This window comes from Python bivittatus, unplaced genomic scaffold (genome assembly GCF_059951505.1).
Source record: "Python bivittatus isolate LINGU-HERP-01145 unplaced genomic scaffold, Pbiv_v1 ctg000850_np1212, whole genome shotgun sequence".
In the NCBI taxonomy this organism is placed as follows: domain Eukaryota; kingdom Metazoa; phylum Chordata; class Lepidosauria; order Squamata; family Pythonidae; genus Python; species Python bivittatus.
The window spans coordinates 34,542,198-34,564,449 of record NW_028277112.1 but is presented as its reverse complement, the minus strand read 5'-3'; the positions used below and the strand labels follow the sequence as shown (position 1 = coordinate 34,564,449).

Sequence of the window (22,252 nt, the reverse complement as noted above, 5' to 3'; positions counted from 1 at the left end):
TTTATGTCTGTCAAGTAACACATTCTGTACAAACTGGATTTAGATGAAAATAATAAAAATCACTTTAAATCTCTGAAATTTAAAAATGAAGAAAAAAATTAACTACAAGTAGTACCTGGAAATTCTTGTCGGATGAAACTTTCAAGATTTTGTCTTATATATTCCCGAGCCTGGTCTTCTATAATATTTGGAGCAAAATCCTCTGTTGAAAACACAATTTACATTCACTTAGAAATGGAATTGTGGCAGCAAGCGAGAGAGACACACAGCAAACCTTTCTTCTAATATTTTGAAATAGTTTTACAAATAAAAATATTAAGAGTAAATCAGCACAGAGCAGTAGACTTTTAGCAACACAGATCTGTGCACAATCTCTATAGCAGGGCAAGCTTTGACCTGAAAATTCAAATAAAAAATTGTTGCATAATTGGCAGCAGAGAAATAGGCCAACATCTTTCTTTTCTGTTCATAAGTAAACCCCTATATTCCAAGTAGAATATAGTTGCAGGAAACTATTAATACTCTTTTTGTAAAATTAATAAATGTGTAGCTAAAATACAGTTCTTCCAACTTACTATAACATTGGATGCACACTTGATCCAAAATACTGGAAAATTTGGATGTTAATGGTGGCAAAGGATCCAGTTCAATTTTTTTGAAGTCTTCTGGACAGTCCCTCTTTAGATGACCTTCTCGCTTACATAAGCTGCACACAACTGTAGGAGTCTACATCAAGAGAAAAGAGGATTTATCTAAATATGTCTCTTCTCTCAAATTTATAATACCAGCTAGCATATTTTTAAAATGAGCTGTAAACTGTCTTCTAACCTTTCAGAGCAAGTATTTAGTAGAACTTTAATATCTCAATTTGGTCTGACACTTTTGCTTCATACTCTGAAATAGCCAACCTCTGTTTTAACCTAAGTGGTTAGGATACACGTAGGGATGAGAATATTTCTAATTCCTGCATGAGCCCACACTTCTCAGCTGCTTAGGAAATCAGTGACTGAATAAATCATGAATAGCTTATGCATCACATTGCACTATTGTAATCAAAGATGAAAGATAACATGAAGCCTGCTGTGTTTTTCTACCTACTTTAACAGGAGACAGAAGTTCAGTGAATACAAACTGGCAGCAATAAATATTTCAGGATTCAGTTGGATTTCCATGGGGTGGAAACTGCTTTAAATCACATTTTAATTCAGATTCTTCCATCCAGAATTTGAAGGGCACATTTTTCTAGTGTGGGTGTCAGTCCTATCTCTACAGATAAGCCTGTCCTGGAATTAAAGCATTATATGATAAGTAATACTTTGATATATAGGTGCTATTACCTTGCCTTTTGTGAAAGCAGTTTTATTAAACTCATAGAAGAATTCAGACCTATTACTTTGGTCTACTGGTTTGTTACTTTCAGTAAGCACTTCTTTTTCAGGATCTTCTTTGTACAAATCTACACTTGAAAATTCATCTACTCTCTTCCTTAGCTCAATGTCCCCATGAGATATAAGCAATTCTTCCTCTTCTGAAAGAGGCTCCTCAACACCAGATCCAGTGTATGTATTGTCCAGCTCATCTTCAGTATTGATTATGTTCTCATGTTGTCTCTGGTTTTTGATACTATGCTCTTCCTCTTCTTCCTCTACCTCCTCCTCCTCCTCCTCCTCTTCAGAGTTATCCATTTCAGATACTTGTTCCTGAGTTGGCTGTTCCAGTTTGATCAGGGAATCATCCAGTTCATCAGTACCTTCTGTGCTTTCTTCATCAATGTCAAGTTTATCATTTGGAATACTACTCACTTCTAAACCAAATTCATCAAGGGCAGCTACTGTAGTTTGAAAATTTTCCAAATCAGAAATGCTGTCAGTTTCAACATCATGCCCACTAATTGGAATAGCAAGATCTCCACTTTCACTGTCTTCATCCAAACCTTGGTTAGTATCCAAATGTTCCTGCTCATGTCTCTTCTCCTCTTCCTCCTCCTCCTCTTCATTTCCACTCTCAGTCTCCTCACAGCTTGGCTTAAATTCCTCATTGTCACCCAAAATGAATTCTTCAATTATGCAGTCTGAGTCTTCATAAGAAATTCCTAAATGTTCTACACCATCTGCCAACTGTTCTTCCACAAAGCTTTCATCAATGAATACCTGAGAAGGATCACACATATGTTCTTGAGGAAAATATGAACTTTTCTTGGGAGTAGTTATATAGCTGTCTATTACAGTTTTCTCCATTTCATTATGGACATTTTCTATATCAGGGATTGTTTGCTTAAAGGCATTCCTCTCAGGCTCTAGGAGTACTGAGCACTCTAGAGATCTTTTTTGGTTGTTTTTTGTACTCTGTTTATGAGGCAAGGCAAAATACTTGTAAGTTGACCGTAAACAATGAAGTATATACTCATATACTAACTGACTATTAAGAGTTCTTGCCACATTCCTCTTTACAGAGTAAGGATCTGAGGGGAAAAAAACAGGTAAAAAGTGTTACAATAGGTAAAATATTATGTTTCTTTTTTCATTTTTTTAAACTTATTAACCAAACAAGAATAGGAACTAATTCACATCAAGCTTTTTAAACAACTCATTAGGCTGAGAAACCCACAGAAGTATATCACCCAATTCACATGACCATGAAATGAACATTTAAGATTTGCAACATGGAGACAATGATCATGAGAACCAATTTAATGGTTGTTCCACAGGCCAGAAGTCTGAATTCCCACATTTTATTGTATTGAACCCCACTAAATCAAAACAGAAACATGCCTTCAAAATCTGCTCTGGGTGGGATTCTACAGGGTATATTTTGAGAATGTTAGGGAACTGCACCCTCCTGTTTCATCAGTAGAAATTATACCTGGTGACCAGAAATACTATTGAGTTCTATCTTTTAATTCTTAATACATAATGACATACGTTTCTCCCACATTGAACATAACTAAGCACTGGCAAGCTAATCTATTTAATATACCTTCCACAGCAATTCGCTTTTTAGGCCAGTCCTTGGATTCACGAGACACTTTTTCTTTGAGACGTATACTTATCACCAAGTCAGACAGATTAAACTCCAAGGCATAAAAACGAAGCAGTTCAACCCACAGCTGTCCAACTGGAACTGAACACTGGTGATCTGAATCAAATACTAAAGGAACCTGCCAATTAAAGCAAAAATTGAGTCACTGTGTTTACCTAGAACTCATACTTGGAAGCTGAAAAATATGACTATACCATTGTTTAATAATTTTTTTTTAAAGATCAAGTTCCAGTTAATGACTAAAAACATCTAGTAAATAAATAAATAGAAAAGGAAATGTCTATACTCAGCTAAATATTATTAAATAAAAGATCCAAGAATTTTTGAGTGGTGCAATCTTGGGTATTTATTATTCAATGAGATTTGTTCTTAAATAAGATGACAATGATGATGATGATATTTTTATCCTGCCTTTTTTATATATATAACTCAAGATGGCAAACATACTTAATATTCCTGCCTCCTGTTTTCCCCACAGCAACAACCCTATGGTTGGGTTGGGCTGAGAAAGAGTGACTGGCCCAAAGTCACCCAGCCAGCTTTCATGCCTAAGGGAGGCTTAGAACTCACAGTGTCCTAGTTTCTAGGCCAGCACCTTAACCACTACAAGGAACTGGCTCTTATATATAAAGTATAAGTATAAAGTATTTATACTTATATAAAATACTGCAGACAAATTAGGAAAGATACTCATGTGATCAGACTAGATTTCTTTCAAGTACCAGAGGTCTGATAAAAGCTCTGTTGTGAAACAGATTGCTACAGTTAAATATATAATTTCTGTCAAAAACATTTAAGTTGTACTTTTGAGGGACACAGCATATGTACCCCAAGAGTACTCAAGAAAACTAGCACAATGGTGTTATGATTTATTCTACATCTGTAAACAGATGGAAACAGAGAGGCAAAGATGACTCCATAGTCTTCTCCATTAGGACAGTTCCTCCTCCCCATAGGACCCTTGTCATCAACTGCTCTAAGGAAAGAATCCTAGAACAGAGAGAAGGCAGGCTGACAAATACCTCCCTAAAGCTTACTCCAGCTGACTGTCCCATACCACAGCATCACTGGCTATCATCTGTCCTACAGGAAGTACCCTGATTAGCAGTTACTCTGGAAAAAATGTGGCTTTTATTAATGATTGATATGATTATATTCTCCTTTTCAAAGTAACTGTGATTTAGCTTACACTTAAAATTATTCAAGTATCTAACCAAAATTAAGGTGGCAAAATATGTCAGGCATATTAGCATAGTTAATTGGTATACTTCTATTTTAATTATAACATGGTGAATTCTAGCTTCTGTATCTTTGTATGTACTCAGCTCTGAACTCAGACAAATTATTATACAACTTATTAAATATATCAATTACTTCGTTCTTTAAAAGTATATTACACTTGTTAAATACAGTATTTGTTTCTCATGCTAATTTGCAGATTCCATGGTTTTTCAATTCGCTGGTCCTGAATACCTGGGCCCAAAACAAATTCCATACTGCACTGGTCATCAAGATATGTTTAATTAATTGGAATGCTCCACTGTAAGACTTCTTTTTTTACTAATACCCACAATTATTTGATGGCAATGATATGATATTATTTTAATATTGAGAACTGCAATCAGTTAATTAAAGCCTACTTCATTAAAAATCAGCAGCACATACTTTTTTAAAATGTACATTTAAAACATTATATCCTTACAATTAATATATTAACATACCTTTCCCCTTTTAGGAGAAAATTCCTTTGAAGAAGTGGGATCATCAATACCAGGGCTGTGTTCCCAGACCACAGTATTATTTTCAACTTCTTTAAGATTGAAATTCACTAATTTATTTAATGAAAATCCTCCAATCTAGCATTAGAAAAAAAAGTAATCATTAGAAATAATTCCTTCAGAAGAAAACTCAGCATTAAGAACAGAAACTTTTTAAATATGGACCAAGATTTCACTCCTGCTCCAGGACACTACTTTGGCCAATTCTCTTTTTTCCTATAGCCTTTTTTCAAAAATCCGGATGTGATGTTTTGGATGATGAAATACCCAAGAGTTATATAATTGTGATGGAATGTGAGGGTGACCTTGGAAGATTGGGGGAGGGGGAGATGCTGCCTAGGGAACGATCAGATAAAAGAGAAAGAAGTCCACAACAGAGTAACGGCCAGAGAAAGAAACTTAGGAAGGACCCACCCTAACTACTCAGGCAGTAAATAGGGAGGGTGGGAGATTTGTACTTTAGAGTTGCAAGATTGATGTCAGCCCTCCCAGGTAAACCAGACAGGAAACATGACTAGATGAGCTAATTCTACTTTATTGTAAGGCTACATTAACAGAATCTTGCAAGTCTGAAAGTACAAATCTCCCACCCTCCCTATTTACTGCCTGAGTAGTTAGGGTGGGTCCTTCCTAAGTTTCTTTCTCTGGCCGTTACTCTGTTGTGGACTCCTTTCTCTTTTATCTAATTATTCCCTAGGCGGCATTTCTTTCCCCTCCTCTCATCTTCCAAGGTCACCCTCACACTCCATCACAATAATGTAAAGATATTATCGTTTCTAATTCCTATTTATTACATCTGACTATATTTTAATGTACACTGTACATGTTTTCCAGTTTTTCCACTATCAATCAAGTATGTCCTCTATAATCATAGCCAATCTAGACTGTCAATATATATGAGAAGCCATGATTTTTTGTCTTCTACATCATTTTTTTTATTAACAGTGTCATTGGCCATTCTTTATGCTATTAAAGTTATACTTTCTTCATTGTGAATTTGAAAAAAAAGTGCTCATTTTTTTCTCAAAATAGCATTCAAATCAACAAATATAATGAACGATTTAAATGAAAACAACTGCTAAAGAAGAATGAATGGAGCAGCCTTTTCTTGGTACCTTAAATATAGTGATAGTACTAAAACAACTGATTTGAAAAGGAATTCCACAAGTCGGAGACCATCCCCCAAAGGATATTTTCTCTAGAGCATGTGCTGTAATATCTAAACATGAAGACACATGAAAGTGGATCTTATTTTAAGATCTTAATTGATCAGCATGTTCAGATAAAAGATGGCAACTTGGCTCTAATAACTTAAGAAGCTATAGCCCAGCTCCTTTAATTCTGAATCCAGCATATAACTTTAAAAATGAACAAAATGTCTCCATTACAATAGGTCTCAGCTAATATTTAGGTCATAATTTTCTGAACCCATGGAAGTGAGATTTCACTATCATTTGTGATCTGCTATTCATTCCCAACTTTAGGTCATTTAGTAACTGTTTCTCACCAATAAAAACCATTATAGCTTGAATCCTTGCTACCTGTGGGACTGTCGGTCCAAGTAGAATGTGCCATCAATATATGCCCTCAAAGAGGGCATGCTAAGGGTCTCATTCCATACAGAATTAAGAGGAATGATAGCCCAGAGGATGACTTTCCTGCTCTGGAGTAAAATGGCTCTTACTCTGCTATCATTTAGAAAAACAATTAAGACCATGTCTTTTCACAGAGCTTTTGGAGGGGAGGGCACTATATAAGCTGCCAGTACTTTCATGCAGGGCCCATGGGCCTGGCCAGTGAGCTGCCTGTCTGTCTGTCTGTCTGTCTGTCTGTCTGACTAACTAACTAATGAACTGTTATAGTGCTGTTAACTGATTTTATTGATGTTTCACTGTTTTTGAACTGCATCATTTAGAATCAATGTAATAGGTGGTGTACAAGTAATAGTAAATAAGTAACGTTCTCCCTCTTTTTTTGGAAAAAATAAGAATTCATTATCTCAAACTTATACAAAGAAAACATGAACTGAAAACATTTTACCTGTATTTAAGAATTTCTTATAGACACATACCCATGATCCTAAATAGACAGGCAGAAAAGGTTCTTTCCTTTGTTGCAGAAAGAAAATAACCATTAGAGCAAATACATAAGGTGGTAAACCGCCTTCTTCAGGATGGTCTATACAACATAGCTGAAAAAGAAAGAAAAACATATATTAAAGTGCCATTATCAAACATTCCAACCTGACAGTTCATTAATTTGAAGAAACTAATCAAACCTTTACTAGAAAAATTATTTAAATATATTACTAGGCAAACTGAAAACACAATTCTATACTTCTACTTTGGAGTAACACAGTCACATACAGCTAGAGCAATTTTATATATTGGCCCATGGCACAGTACCTATTTGTCTTCATAACCCCACTTCTACTAGGGCCAGATGGTTGTATAAGCATGGCAGACATTGGCTGCTCCTTTTCACCAGGCTATATAACCAGTCTCATAAGCTTAATACAAGAAACAGCTAAAGGACGTATTTAAGTATTAGAAGGTTGACAGAATGAAGCATTCATTTACAGCTGAAATACTGCATTGTTTGTACTGCACAGTGTTTATTTAAAGCTACTTTAGTCCTCTATATAAGAAAGTACTATGGAGATTGAGAGAAACCCTAATAGAGTGGGATAAAAGAAAATTAAGACATCCAATGACAATCGTTTGGAAATGAATGGTGTGTGTGCGCGTACATGTGTGTGTGTGTGTGTGTCACATTCTGGCAAAGCAGCACAATCCAGAAAATGCTTAAATCCCATAATTTCAATAGGTTGATTTTATTAATTTTATTTATTACTTCCATATCCTTCTATTCTGTTATAATTAAGACTCACATTAGTGTAAAAGTTTAAAAGTCTATCTCAACAAAAACATCTCTGCTGGCCAACAAAATTATGTTTGCTTTTGGGAAGAAAGTTCAAAATCCAGAACAGCCACCAACACTACCCTCCCCTAAACTACTTTAGGATCACAAATACATTCTTCTCATGAATGTATTTAGTATTCAATGATTAATAAAGAAAATTGATAATATTTAGCTGCTGTCTTTAAAATAGATAGTCATCCTTATGTGAGATGCATTATTTGCAGTTAGAAGCCCTAAGGAACAGAGAGCAACTCTTGGTTTCTTCCCTTCATTAACAAAATGATAGCCAATTACCCCCCAAAACGCACATCTACATGGATTTCTAGGATGGACTTTTTTTTTTTTTTGAGGCCTCAGCCTTTAAATTATGTTCCAGAGATCAAAAGATAGCCAAAGGGCACAACTAATGGAACAATTTAAGCATCTCTCTTTAGCCCTATAGAAGGCCAGCAAAATTGGTTCCAGGTTACGGGTTTTCTGAAGCAGACTGGAGGGCTAAAGGAAGGGTAAATCCCTTTGCAGGAGTAGAAATATTGCCCAACATCTATGGGATGCATTTTCTTACTTTTTCCAAAACAGACTGATTACATATTGATTAAATATTTTATTATATTTTAATACACATGCTTTGCTACTAAATCAAACCTACCTTGGCCCAGTGTCTGAAAGCAATGACTAGGGACACAAGATGAGGTTCTAATCTTCCAATCATAGCCAAATGATTTGTCGTCAGACAGGCATTATCATTTCCTGCACTTACTCTGCAAACAAGGCCACTAGAATGATAAAGACAGAAACATAAATGTTTTTCTCACTCTGGAATATGCAAAATGAGGCCAGAAGTATACACAACTGGAAATGAGTGGCTGTTGTGAAAAAGAACAATGCTGCATTCTTTTCATCTCTTTTCTGCAGTAACTTCTGGTAGAAATCAGAATGATGCAGTATCATGAGCAGAACTCTCTGTTCAGTGACAACCAGTAGTGATTTTGCCCAGTATATTGAAAAGAACTTTATTTGCTGCTGCTACTGTGGTTATTGGTGGTGTTACTGCTATAGATTCCATCTCCCTGCCCAGGAGCAGACTCAAGTCAGCAAACAAGAAAAAAATAAATTAAAATCTAATGGAGATATTTTAAATCATTTAACTACATCAAAGTTTAAAAACTAATTATTTGAAATGAACATTCTTCATTTGGCTAGCTTCTGGGCAAGACCCTTGTATGAAAAATAGCATTTTTTTATTTCAAGCTAAATGAGATAGCTAGATTAACGTGTATTGGAAGTCTATCCAGAGATCCATTGTATATATGAACAATTACAATTATAGTTCTTTGGAATTATCTGATACTAACTTTTGTTGTTTGATTATAGTATATAAGCTTACATGTAAATTATTAATTAGGGTTTGTATCAGAACAGCCTAGTGGGATGGCATTCAGTTAAAGATGAATCAAGGAATTTGAGAAATGTTTAACTAAATATCATGTCTATTTGTCCATTATTTATTTATTTATTTATTAAATTTATATGCTGCCCATCTCCCCCAGAGGGTGACTCTGGGTGGCTTACAATTAAAATCCGAAACAATAAAAACAATAAAAATATTAAAATCCACATTAAAATAACTAGTAACAATTCTATATAAAAAACCTATATACAATTCAAGATGATGGGGGGAACAGTATCGATCATCGCACCAGCCAATTCCAACAATGCGAGCCCCCATCAAGCCCTCAGGCCATCTGGCATAGCCATGTTTTTACACTTTTTTGGAAGGCCAGGAGAGTGGGGGCAGCCTGCATCTCAGGTGGTAAGCTGTTCTACAGGGCGGGGGCCATGGCAGAAAAGGCCCTCTTCCTAGACCCTGCCAGCTGTAATTCCTTGACTGGTGGGGTCTGCAACATGCCCCTTCTGCCAGACCAAGCGGGGCAGGCGGATATAACGGGGGCGAGACAGCTCCTCCGACAACCTGGTCCTATGCCTTTAGCACTGTATACCATTGATCTGAAACAGTGTTAATATGATTACCCATTACAAGTAGTTTTAGTTCTAGTAGGTAAATATTTCAGAATAAGATTTCTATGGCTTACATTAATATAACATTTTAAGCTTACTAGAATCAATAAGGAAGTACTATTCTTAACTGTAATAAATATAATCTGTTCAATTATAATATGCAATTAAAAACATATAAAGTGCAACTAAAAAGAATAAGGTCAGGACAACCCAGTCACTATAATTATGGAATGCCAAGTGAAATTTTAAGCAAGTATTTTACTTTCCCTAACTGGATTTCCAATTCCAAGCTCCTTGAATTTATTTAATAAAAATGGTAATTTAGATGTGGGCATATATAATTTACATTATTATACACTATAAGAACAAATTCGCTGAGACCTTTGCTTTTCTTTGCACACCACTACAGGCACTTTAGCATGGAAATCTGCATCAACATCAATAAAAGATTCTAGGGGAAAAAAGAAAGCCACATTAATTATGGTACCAAAAGAAACAATATGTCTCTCATTAAGGAAAAATGAAACAGAAAATGTATATTTCCTTTCTTGTAGTTTAATGATAGACTCACATGGATGTAATTTGCATGAAACAAGTGAAATCACAGTATAGGATTGTTATTTGAAACTTTCATGTGTTTGTACCCCACATGGTAACTTTTTGATATATATAGTTTATTGCAATTGGTAAACAAACATTAACACATGAACTTCAATTTCAATAGTAATACACATTTATTTTTAGATTATAAAAAAATGAAACAGAGTACACTTTCAAATGTTTAAAATTAAAAAGTTACATAAAATATATGCTTGGTCTTTCACAACTTAAGCAGTGGCACAGAGGAAAGAAACCAACTCCTTAAATTCTCTGATCCTCTTAATCATCCTGAATATCTTTTCCTGAAAGCTTGAGAACCCTTCAGAACAATGTATCACAGCAGGCTAGGGGCTATAGGAAAAGGAGAAATGAGCAAAAATTTCCTTTCCTCCAAGCAAGGATCTTCTTCCTTAATTTATTTATTTGGCCAGCAGAGGAAGCCTTTCATTAATGGAGAGAAATTCTGATCCAATCTAATCCTTCTGATCTACCACCTATCCACAACTAATTTTTCCATGAGTGCAAAGGAATGCTATTTTTTTTATGTCAGGGGGTGAAAAAGCTAAGTATAGATTGAATACCTTACCATTGCTCTTCAGGCTTTCTTGTACGAGTAAGAGAACATCTGGTTGGGACATCTAGGAAGAGCAGAACAAAAGTTACATAATTTTGACATTTTCTTAAGTATTTTTCAGAATTATTTCAAAATATTAGTCCAACAGAACAACTGATTTTCTAATCTCTTTTCATTTAAAATAATCCATCTAGTGGTATCCTTTTTGAAAATATAGCAATAGTATAAAATTACTTTCTTCTAATAAATGTTAGAGCTGTTCTAACATAACTGTTCACTGTAATTTATTGAAGCAACCTGTCTTGTGTCAAGGATCCACAAGTACCCCCAAAAATGTGACTCCTCTAAAAGTTGCATTTTTAGGCTCATGTAGAGTCTTAAAAAGATGTCTATTTTTTTAATGAATAGCAGATAGGTACTGCATTTGCATGAGATATGAATAACTTTTTGATCATTCTCAGAGTGTGCACAGCCCTGATAAATACAAGGAAAATTTATTTTCAATTTCAGTTTATACCAATAGGATTTGATTTAAGTTAATGTGAACAGTCTTCCTTTCATACAGCAGAAGCTTCTCTTATCCTTTTCCTTGCAGATCAAATGGGCTCCAAAGAGTTCTTCATCCATCTAGACCAGATTCTAGATCATGTGAAGAACTCCAGAAGAAGAAACAACTGGTTGAAAAGTGGTACATTTTATATTGATAGAAGAACACTATTACATGCAATCCATAAGTATATACAGGTCCAAAAAAATATTGGTAAATACTTCTGCTGAACAAGTAGGAACATGTTATTTCTCAAAATGTAAATCAATGTCTCAAACAAACACATTTCCCAAAGTTGATATTTTAATGCATGCTGTTTATAATATCAGTATGGCACAAATATAGATTTAAGAGCCAACCTGCCACAACCCACTCTATCCAGTATTTGCTAATGAGATTAACATATTTACATTGGCTGGAAACTGGATATCCAGATTTATATCAGAATTTTTAAAGCCAAATCTACTCCAGGAAGAACCATACAACCTTAAAGAACAATCTGTAATGAAAGAAAATGAGAATGTTAAAATCAAGCTGAAAAACCATGAGAAGCCCACTGTTCTCCAAAACAGTCTAACCCACGATTTTTAACAAGGATTATAAGAGGCTCAACTTTTGAAACCCCTCTGAAGTTAGCTCATCAGTAATTAAGAGACAAGATTTAGACCTTCTTAAACTTTGCCTATATCAAATCATTTTGTTCCTTTTTTCATTAAAATGCCATCTATTTTACAGTTTTAAGCTTGTATTTTGCATTATGTGCCTAAGATACAGGGAAAATATTCACAAGCCCTAACATGTTAAAAGTTATTAAAATAAAAATCTATGTACAATAATCATAATAATAATTACCTGGCAATTTTTGATGAAATATATTTTCCATAGCAGTTTTGATTCCAAGCCTTTGTTCCACATCTTCATTATTTAATCCAAACTCTTCTACTACTTTTTTAATGGCTACACCAATAGCTTCAATTTGCAAAGGTGCTGGTGGAGGAAGCGCATTCAGCAGTTGTTGCTCTTGCTTTTCCTTTAAAGACAAAATGTAACCTAAATATATTAAATAAATATTTCAACAATTTAAAGAATGTCAATGCTAGCACACAGATCACTTAATAAAACTACCTTATTTTCCTTCATACCTTAGTAGGAAAAAGCAATCAATTCAAATGTACCTTCACAGGGGATTACAATCTGTCTCTTCAAAAGATAAATTATTATCAGAATACAGAAGTCCCCATTCAATCACAAAAAACATTCCTTTTGCAAGCAAGAGAGAGCACACATAAAATATTACTAGTACATACAAAAGACTGGATCTAAATTTAGTCATGACAATAACTAGCTAAATCAATAGATCTCAACTCAGAACTAATTAATCTCAACCCTACTGATTCCAATTACAGTAAATCTAGTGAAATCAATACATTTCGATTCAGAATTAACTCTAACCTTGTTGAGTTCAGTGGTTTAATTCTAAATCTGACTGAATTTAGATCCAACCCATTGTGCTCATGTAAATGACAGCTGGAAGAGTAATAACAAAGAGCATAGGTCTCTATCTCAAGAACCTTGCAATATAAAATTCCACACAGAATAAAAGTATAGCAAGCAAAAACAGTAGCTGCCCTGCCAATGTAGCAGACCAAACAATTATGACAAAATAATAATCTTCAGGAGATCATGAAACACCAAAAAAAAGGGGGGGGAGCAGGCCTCTATAGACAGAGAATTTGAGAAACACTTGTTTCCCATTCAATGCAAATAAATTTCCTAATATGTTCCTGCTTGCCCCCTTCAATCCTACAGATTAGCTGCTGTCAGAAAGTATCCTTCTCCTTTAAATGACCACCCTTTCTGCACTATCTTTTCTAGTAGGCACTAAGCTTGCTGAATGGATTGCTGCCTAGCTCTTTGGTGAATGAGTTGCTGTTTTTAATCTGCTGCTCTAATTTCTTTCAAAGTGTGATATTCTACTGCGTTAAAATAGTGTTACTTCAAGTATGTTTAAATGGAAAGACAGAATAAATATTGTAAATAATAAAAAATAAAATCATAGAGGCATCTCTAATAAAAAAAATGATGGATTTGACATCAGACTTGTAAATAAAGATAAAAGGGCTGAGATGAGAATGTGCAACTTACACATAAAAGGATAAAAGAGCCCCTAGGTGTTTAATTATACTTCCCAGGGAACATGTTAAAATATTTTGGCTGGAGCAGTAAAGAAGAAACTATCTCTATTCAGTTGTGAAAGATGGTATTATTGCCACACAGGCACATGATATGTTGAGTTTTCTTTATTAGACTGTTTGGCATGGTGCACCGTTTCTGTTGACCTCATTGGTTGCATAGGGCTTTGTGTGGCACATCAAGGGCTACATTCTACAATTAGGTGAACATTGGATCCAAAGCTGAGTTGATCAGACTGGAGCTGGAGATTGGAGAGGGGGGAGGAAATCAATGTATTTTAGTCCATAAAAACCCAAAACACAAATAAGGCCACGTTTATCCTCTTTGTATAACCTGAAGAACAGAATACTGCTATTGTTTTAACTGGTCATTAACTCACCTTTATGTTTTTCTTGTGTCTTTTTTCTTTTATATGCTTATGAGCAAATGCCACTGACTCAATCAATACGTCACATAATCTACAAGTATATTTAGCTGTTGGGTAGCTTCGAGGTCGCTAAGGAAAAAATAATTCATGATTTTTATTATATTTGTCAAGAAGAATCATACAGTCATAGCCATTAAAACATATTGGGAACTGGCTGTCTTGCCCAATTAAAGCTGGGCAGATTCCAGTTCCTAGCTGTACCAAAAGAGAATATCTGTAGCGCAGGATTGAATTGTGGAGTCCTTGGTGCTAATTTTGGTTGTTTGCTTGCAGACAACCCAACTAGGTAACATCATCAGTGCCAGTGAATGTGGGGTTTGCTCCGTTTATATACAGTATTTGCCCTGCCAATGTTGGTGGGGGGGTGGTTTTCTCCTTGGTAATTCCTTGGTTAGGGTATTGTTTTCTGCTTGTTTCTCTGCTTGATTGACTCCTTAGTAGTTCTTTGATTAGGGTATTGTTTTCTGCTTAACTGTTTGTCTGTTGTTATTCCCTGTTTATCTGGGTGCTGGCTGCTGAAGAGGATGTGTTCTGGCTTTTTTGTTTCCTTCTTAGCTTTTTTTATTGTCTCTTTTGAATGGTGCATAAATGTGGTTTCTCTTTACCTGTCTATTGATGGCTGATTTGTCTGAGTGCCAAGTTTCCAGGAATTCCCTAGCATTTTTGGATTTAGCTTGGTCTAGGATGCTCAGAGTTTCCCAGTTGAAAGTATGGTTGAGTCTGTCCTAGTTTCTAGCTGATTTAATGACTTCACCTTTCCCATGTGATCTGGACACAGACACTGAAATACATCTCCCCCCCCCCACCCCCCATTAAGTTAAGCAATCTTAACTGCAAATACTGTCAAAGTCAAATATAGTAAGCCAGGATCCTCAGAATGCTCGCAGAGACCGACCAATTTTCTTGTATATTGTAGCATACTATACCGAACTGCACTTACTTGGCTCCTGCACTTACCTCTGGTTTGCTCTACTTTGTCAGAACTGGTCTCCTTACATTTTTGTTCTCCTAAGAACTCAGAATCATTACGTTTTTAAAAATTGGCTTGTCATTCTATTACTGTGTATTGGTTACATCTGAGATTCTATGCTCTGTGGGTACTGTTTATATTAGCCTTCTTCAATCTGATGCCTCCCATTTGTGTTGGACAGCAACTCCCACTTCTCATGAGCTGGGAATTTTGGAAGTGTAATACAAGAGATATTGAAGGAAGTGAGTTGGGGAAGGCTGATTTAGAGCATAAGTCTTGGCATATAATATTTATAGTTTGGGTATTTAAGGTAGTATTCATATGCTACAAATGTAATGTCGTATTAAAGATATGATTCTAGTACAGTGTTTTTCTTATTAGTTTTTCTATTTATTAGGTACTTTGCTACAAGTTTACAAACATATGTTCAAAGGTTACTCTAATACACCTGCCAGACATTTGAATCAAAACTTGTAACTATTTATAATCAATTCCTTATCTAAACAATTGCTACTTATCATAATAAGAAAGCAAATCCCCATAATCCTCAAATAGGCCAATTCTCTTATGCTTCTCCAAACTTGTTGATTTTCTTCTTTCCTAATATATTCCTAACATTTGTTACCCAACCCTGGTTCACATTTAAATACGCATGTATGTGGCAGAAATATTAATTACCTTCCTCAGTCTATAAATGTAGTCTCTCTTAAGTCGTTCTTCAGCCTGCTGCAGCCCCAGTAATTCTTTTGCTGTCAGTAAAGACTCATCTATAACTGGTCCATCCATTTCATCATCCTGATCGTTCTCTTCTTTTTTTATTCTTCTCAATCTCCTGGGTTTCCTGTGTTTCTTCATTTCTTTTTTTAGTTATCAGAAAAGAAATTACCTTAAGTATGTTGCATAAATTAACTTTTATAAGCATAGTGCATGTTAATAACATGGCAAAACTTTGCTGAGAAACCTTGAGCAATAAGATACTGAAGTGTCAAAAGGAATATACAGTCATGGTTTAAAAACTCTGGAGGTGGACCCAACTAGGGAGACTACAAGATACAGAAAAGATATCCATAAAATAAATAAAAGTGCAGTCACGGTCCTGTACATGTTTATTCACATCTCTAGTAGGTATGCAGCTTTAAATTTTTAGCCTGTCAGTTTGAAAATAATGTGTACCTTTAAACTCATGTCTTAACATCAGGTTATGCTGAATAATACTGCATACAACATGGAAAAGGAAAAACACAGCAATCCTGAAAAAGGAAGTTTTTACTTAAAAACAAATTTCAATTCTTAAGAGAACCACTGCAATATTTGGGAGTGGCCATGTACTGTAAGCAGCTCTCAGATGTCTATTTACGCAAGGTACCCAAAGCAGAATTAAGCCAAACTTATATCCACTGGAATGAGTAAACCTTGCACAAAAGCAATACTATCTTACTTTTAGACATCTTCATTTTAGTAGGACTGGTATAGCTTACTCCCCATGGTGGTGCCACAGTTTTGATACTGGCACTTGAAGTTTTGTTTATGACATAAACGAACCTGCAGAAATGATGTCATTCCTAAAATATTTAAAGTAATGCTTATGATGGTTGTAACTGATACATGATGGGAGGATAGCAGTATTCACCCCCTTACCTCATATAACATACTGTTATACTCTCTTCAAGGGAACTTCCAGTTTTGCCAGAGCAACCCCAGCTGAAGTTAAGATTGGGGTGTAACAGATCAGCTAAAACTGTGGTAACGTTAACAATATTACATATTATTCAATCATCTCATAACATTAACTGCTTGAATTGTTGTAGCACAGAAGATGCTTACAAGATACCTAAGAGCAACTCTATATACTGTAGCCATCATGAAAACAGTTTTAATGAAAGCAGAAAAATATGAAATAGTTTAAATCTACAGAAGATCAGCAAAAGATGTATTACCAGAATTTCCTTTTCTATCAGGTAAATCTTCACTTGTTGGGTCTCTAAGGAGCTGCCTTCTTCCACTTCTGCCTCCTAGACTCTCACATTCATGAGAATACTTTTTCCGTGTCTTGATAAGCACAGGTATCTGGCCTGTCGATTTGTATTCTCTCCAATTATTGGAATTAGCTTGATGGTTGTCAGACACCCACATTTTAATTTGGTCTTTTGAAGTATCATTTATTCTTGCCCCTTGATTGTAAATAATGTTTTTTGAAGAATTTGGACTGCTCAAAGCAGCATGTGCTCCCTTTCTAGGACTTGTTCCATAGTCACTTGATGCTCCCTTTCTTTTTTCAAATCTGGTGTCCATTTTGCTACTGTGTCCATTTCCACAATCATCCATTACTTGATAATCATAACGTAAAGCACACTTCTGGAAATCTTCCTCATTTATAAGTCCTCGGTCCTTATTACGTCTAGCAAAGCAAGATTTTGTAGCATCGCCCATCATAATCACTGTTCACTCTTTCCCTGTGGATGAGGGAAAAAAATAAAATAAAAATTCAAAATAGGATCAGCAGGATGCTGTGGAGAGGATAGAGCCAACTTGAAACATATGGGATAGTTCAAACTGTCAATCCCATATATCAGGACACAGGGGCACCTGAAGCAAACTACAACCAATCCACATATGCAAGATATTTTCAGCATATGGGACTGTACTGCTTCTTCCAAGTTTAGCAATAAACATAATGTAAAACAGAATATATTATGTTATGAAAACTGAGATAAAAGGCTATCACCCAAACATAATAAATGTATTAATAAATATTCTAATACTGATGGGTGCTATAATTTTATCTATGCAAACTAAAATGAAATAAATCAAAGTTCTCCAACCTGATACTTTCGGATTTGCTGGGGATGCACATGCTGGCTGGGGAATCAGGGAATGGTAAGCACAGCAACCTGGGTAGTACCAAGTTGGGGAAGGCTGAATAGATGCTCCTGGAAGCCTGCATCCTTTAAAAGCTCATTTAAATGGTGTTTGTGTATATTCATACATGCCTAGCATTCTGCAACATCCATTACTCCAATAATGACCTTGAAAGCATAAGCAATATCTAATAAAATACTGAGCTCCAAAGACTAATATAGCAAATAAGGTGATAAGTGGCAATATGCAGTGGTGGCACTTTAAAGTAACATTTTGAATTTATTTCTAAGAGGCAGAAATTAGAGAGAAATGGTACCAATCTTAAAATTTTACAAATCAACTATATGTTGATATGCCCCCAGTGCCCTTTTTGGCAGCCCCAAATTTCATAAGCAGGTTAACAAAAACTCAGGTATGATTTCTCACTAATTTCAGGCAAAAATTATATAAAAACAATGTGTAGCTCAACTGCCTCCAAAAGCAAACCACCTGAAAACCCCATCCCATTCACTCCAATGACTTATGTCACAAGTTATTAAATGATATCACTCTCCCCATGCAACCATCAGTCACCAAGATCATTTAAAAAGTGAGCTTCTCAGCACCGGGATGGGAGTCATCCATATCCAGACTTAAATTAATTCACTGTCTTTCCACTTATTGACCTTACAGAAAAGAGTCTAAATTTCATCACACTATGCAATGCTCTGAGGCTGCTGAATCAATGACAATTAGAAATGCAGGTAGATAGGACCAGCTAAAAACACAAATCAATAATTGCACTCAAATTGTAAGAGAAACATATTTCAACTCTACTCTGTTCATTAACTCTTGAGGAACCAAGATAATTGTTCTTGGAAAAAAGATCATTCATGAAATAATTCACTGTGCATGCAACTTGAAACATACTCACTGAATGTTGATCTGACAGAATAAAAACTGAAGTTATGCTATAAATTTTATTTAACACGAAAACTTAATTTCTACACCATCTTACACTAGTAGATCGAGGTAACTGCTTTGAACACAATAATTAATTCTTCTAGAAAGATATTATAGCTTGAAGTTTTTTTCCAAGCTGTTATGGTACAGAACAGAAACCCAAAGCTTACAAGAAAATAGAGCCCCTCTGAGCATAGTGGTGCCTGTTGCTATGAAAATATGCACAGGATTGCAGCAAGAATACATTAGTAAATGTGTTTATCTAGTAAAAATGTTAGCCATAGGAGCTGCCTATTAGAAACATCCAAAGCCAATGAGGAAGTCATGTGACCTATTAAAACATCTTTCAGAATAAATATTTACATGGCAAAGAGACAATGCAGAACAAATTCCACCTTAGTGTCAAGGCTACATTCACCTGAACAAATGTAAACAGCATTACCAAAGTCTGCAGGATAATATTGTGCCTCCTATATTTTTCTTTCCACAAAACAATCACATAAACGTTCCATGAGGATAGCTATACAGTATATTCTTTCTAGAGAGAAGTAATCCTGTCCATAGTGGATGGCATTATCTTAGGAAAGAACAAAGCAAACTCTCTTCTTCCAAAACTATATAACTCAAAATATTTACAGTGGCATAACTTTGTGTAGGCTGGGGCTAATTTAATTAGATACATACATTAGATTCATTAGTCGCAATACTCTTTGTTGCTCATGCTATTCTAATAATAATTCAAAATACAATAAATGGCACTATAAAATAAACTAAGATGTTCATTTTCCTGTCACTTTATTAACAAGAAAATAGCTATTTTCTCCTAAACAGCATTGCTATTTATGATTAACAAGTAGTAAAAACAGAAACTAAGATTACCAGTCACTGAAGGGAACTAACATACCATTTACAAGTGCTTTTCTTATGGCGCCAGATTAAATCTAATGAAATGTATATTATCTGCAGGAATGCTTTTCATATCCCTCCGCTATCCTTCAAACCCATCTACTTAGGGAGAATGGAGCTTGCAATCTAAAAGAGATTGAAAAAGGCTGATCAAACGTATACTATAATAAGCTAAACAGATAAGGGATTACATAATACATTTGCGAAAATGCCTATGACAGCAGGGACAACTTGTGAGTTCTCCTGCATCAACACCCACATCTGGAAGAGAAGGAGCTCCAACCAAGGTAATTTCTTAGGCCCAAGGAGGAGAGGCTCTTCCGCTTTCCTTACTACTAGAACCTATCTCTTCACGTCCGCCTCCACCACCTACTCTTAAACTGGCGTCGGGGAAACCCCATCCTCCCCCCAAAAGGGAATCCCACCGACCGGGTGGGCAGGTAGGTAGGTGGGTGGGGAGTTGAGGGCATCAGCTGTGTCTCCCTATACCCCGCCCATGGGGGCGGGAGAGACGGGGCAACAGGGGACAAGGCTGAGCTTACTAGACAAGAGATACAGCCGCTCTTCGGGCCACAGGCTCGCTGGTTGTGCCTTCTCGCCCTCTGCCCCGCCGCCACGGCCGCTGCCGGCTCCTTCCCCCTCGGTTACTGTTCTCTGTCCATTGTGCCAAGGCGGAAGCCCGCAGCAGCCCTCGTCGCACAACAAAACCGTCTCAGCTCCTTCCTCCGCCCACCCTTGGTCGCGCCGGCCTCGCTCCATCCGGCACATTCTGTTTACCTCACGCGTTGCCGGCGCCATGACACTAGAGGCAGGTGAGCCGTTCTTCCGTTTTTCTTACTCGTCACTGCTTCGAACAACGGCCGTGATACTGGAGGCAGCGTCCAAGGAGCAAAAGAAGCTCGTAGTCCAAAAACGTAGCAAAATGTGAAGGCGCTCTCGAGAGAAGAAAGAGCTTTTTTTCCCCCTCCAAACGACTCTTGTCCGTAATGCATAGTTGCAAAATCATTTTGCGAAACATCTAAGGCAAATTTACTCATGGTAATTTTGGCCTACAAAGAGCTAGAGTCAGCTTGTATGCTCTCAGAGCCTGCCTTTTTATCCTTTTCGTTAACCCTGTAAGGTAGATGAAGCAGAGGAGAAACGAATGGCCCCACAGCAGAAAACTTCCATGAGTGACCAAGGATTTAACCTCTGCCTTTCCAATCCTATTTGCCATGGTGATTCTCCAGAATGCAGCAGAGGCAAAGATATCTCTGAATATGTAGCTTTTTCTGACTACTATGTATACAGGTTTCTGGCTAGAACAGAGTGAAATGCTTCCTTCAGATTGTATTTAAGAAGATATAGGCAGGTCTGATCCTAATTCTGAAGTTAGAACATAATCACTTACTCTAGTTATCTTGATAGAAAATAATTGTTTTCTCTCAATGTATGCCAATTGGAAGTATGGTGCCAGGGTGGGTGGGATAGAATTTACACTGCTTTAAAAGCCCACTCTTCAATACTGTACTTTAATGATTAAGGTACAATCCTATATTTCCAAGTGGGCATAAATTCCATTAAATTAATAGGACTTTTAAACTTGTCTGTAAAGGTTTACTCTGTAAGAATAAAATTAAACACGTTTGCATGGCTATAAATCCCATTTAATATTCAGTGGAGTGCACTATATGTGGGCACTCCACTGAATGTTCAAAACATTTTGTGGTTACTGTACTTCTTAACTTCATAATAGCCAGTTCAGATGAATATCTCCATATGTTTTAAAATATGTAGGTGCAGCTGTCCCTGTTAAGCTTAGATTTGCATGTGTGAAACATTCACAGCTTTGTGCCTCAGAGCTCAGGTCTCTTATCCCTCCTCTTTAACATCTACAGGTAGTCCTCGGTTAACAACCACTCATTCAGTGACCATTAGAAGTTATGATGATGCTGAACAAGGGGACTTAGGACCAGTCCTCATAGTTGCAGCTGTCACTGTGTCCCCACAGTCATGTGATTGCAATTCAGGCGCTTGGCAACTGGCTGGCAATTATGACGGTCGCAGTGCCCCGCAGTCATATGATCACCATTTGCGACCTTCATGGTTGGCTTCTGACAAAAAAAAGTTAATGGGGAAGTTGGCATGAGATTGCACGTAACGACCACAACCAGAACTGCTGCAACTGCCATCGTAAGCATGGTCACGTGATATCGCGCTTTGCGACCGTGTCACTTAACAACAGAGTTGCTGGTCCCAATTACCATAGTTAAGCGAGGACTACCTGTATATGAAACTGCTGGGTGAAGTTATTTGTTAGCATGAGGTACAGTATCGTCAGTACACTGATGATACTTAGTTGTACATCTCCACCCTAACTGGTCAGGTGACCCTGTTTGTACTGACCTGGTGCCTGAAGGCTGTGAAAGTCTGGATGTGGAGCAATTGACTCAGACTTTGGGTGGCTTTGGGTTTTCAACCCCCCAGGGTCTGGTAA

At 36.4% G+C, this 22,252-nt stretch overlaps 1 protein-coding gene across 3 annotated transcripts in view; it reads right to left on the bottom strand.

Moving 5' to 3' along the window:
- The window catches only part of TUT7 (terminal uridylyl transferase 7), a 33,952-nt gene extending 13,475 nt beyond the window's left edge, over nucleotides 1–20,477 (bottom strand). The window contains exons 1-16 of one of the 3 annotated variants that reach the window (XM_088129834.1): nucleotides 20,319–20,476; nucleotides 19,775–19,902; nucleotides 17,007–17,522; nucleotides 15,748–15,926; nucleotides 14,052–14,168; nucleotides 12,332–12,509; nucleotides 11,890–11,978; nucleotides 10,945–10,996; nucleotides 10,140–10,209; nucleotides 8,389–8,515; nucleotides 6,889–7,008; nucleotides 4,761–4,895; nucleotides 2,977–3,157; nucleotides 1,338–2,461; nucleotides 576–726; nucleotides 116–202 (exon numbers count right to left, since the gene is read on the bottom strand). In XM_088129834.1, the coding sequence (XP_087985960.1) occupies nucleotides 116–202; nucleotides 576–726; nucleotides 1,338–2,461; nucleotides 2,977–3,157; nucleotides 4,761–4,895; nucleotides 6,889–7,008; nucleotides 8,389–8,515; nucleotides 10,140–10,209; nucleotides 10,945–10,996; nucleotides 11,890–11,978; nucleotides 12,332–12,509; nucleotides 14,052–14,168; nucleotides 15,748–15,926; nucleotides 17,007–17,502 (3,106 nt within the window). In that variant the 5' untranslated portion in view covers nucleotides 17,503–17,522; nucleotides 19,775–19,902; nucleotides 20,319–20,476. Of the gene's footprint in view, nucleotides 1–115; nucleotides 203–575; nucleotides 727–1,337; nucleotides 2,462–2,976; nucleotides 3,158–4,760; nucleotides 4,896–6,888; nucleotides 7,009–8,388; nucleotides 8,516–10,139; nucleotides 10,210–10,944; nucleotides 10,997–11,889; nucleotides 11,979–12,331; nucleotides 12,510–14,051; nucleotides 14,169–15,747; nucleotides 15,927–17,006; nucleotides 17,523–19,774; nucleotides 19,903–20,318 lie in introns of all 3 variants that reach the window. The other 2 variants (XM_088129835.1, XM_007429240.4) reach the window with 2 other exon arrangements.
- Nucleotides 20,478–22,252: the final 1,775 nt, after the last annotated feature.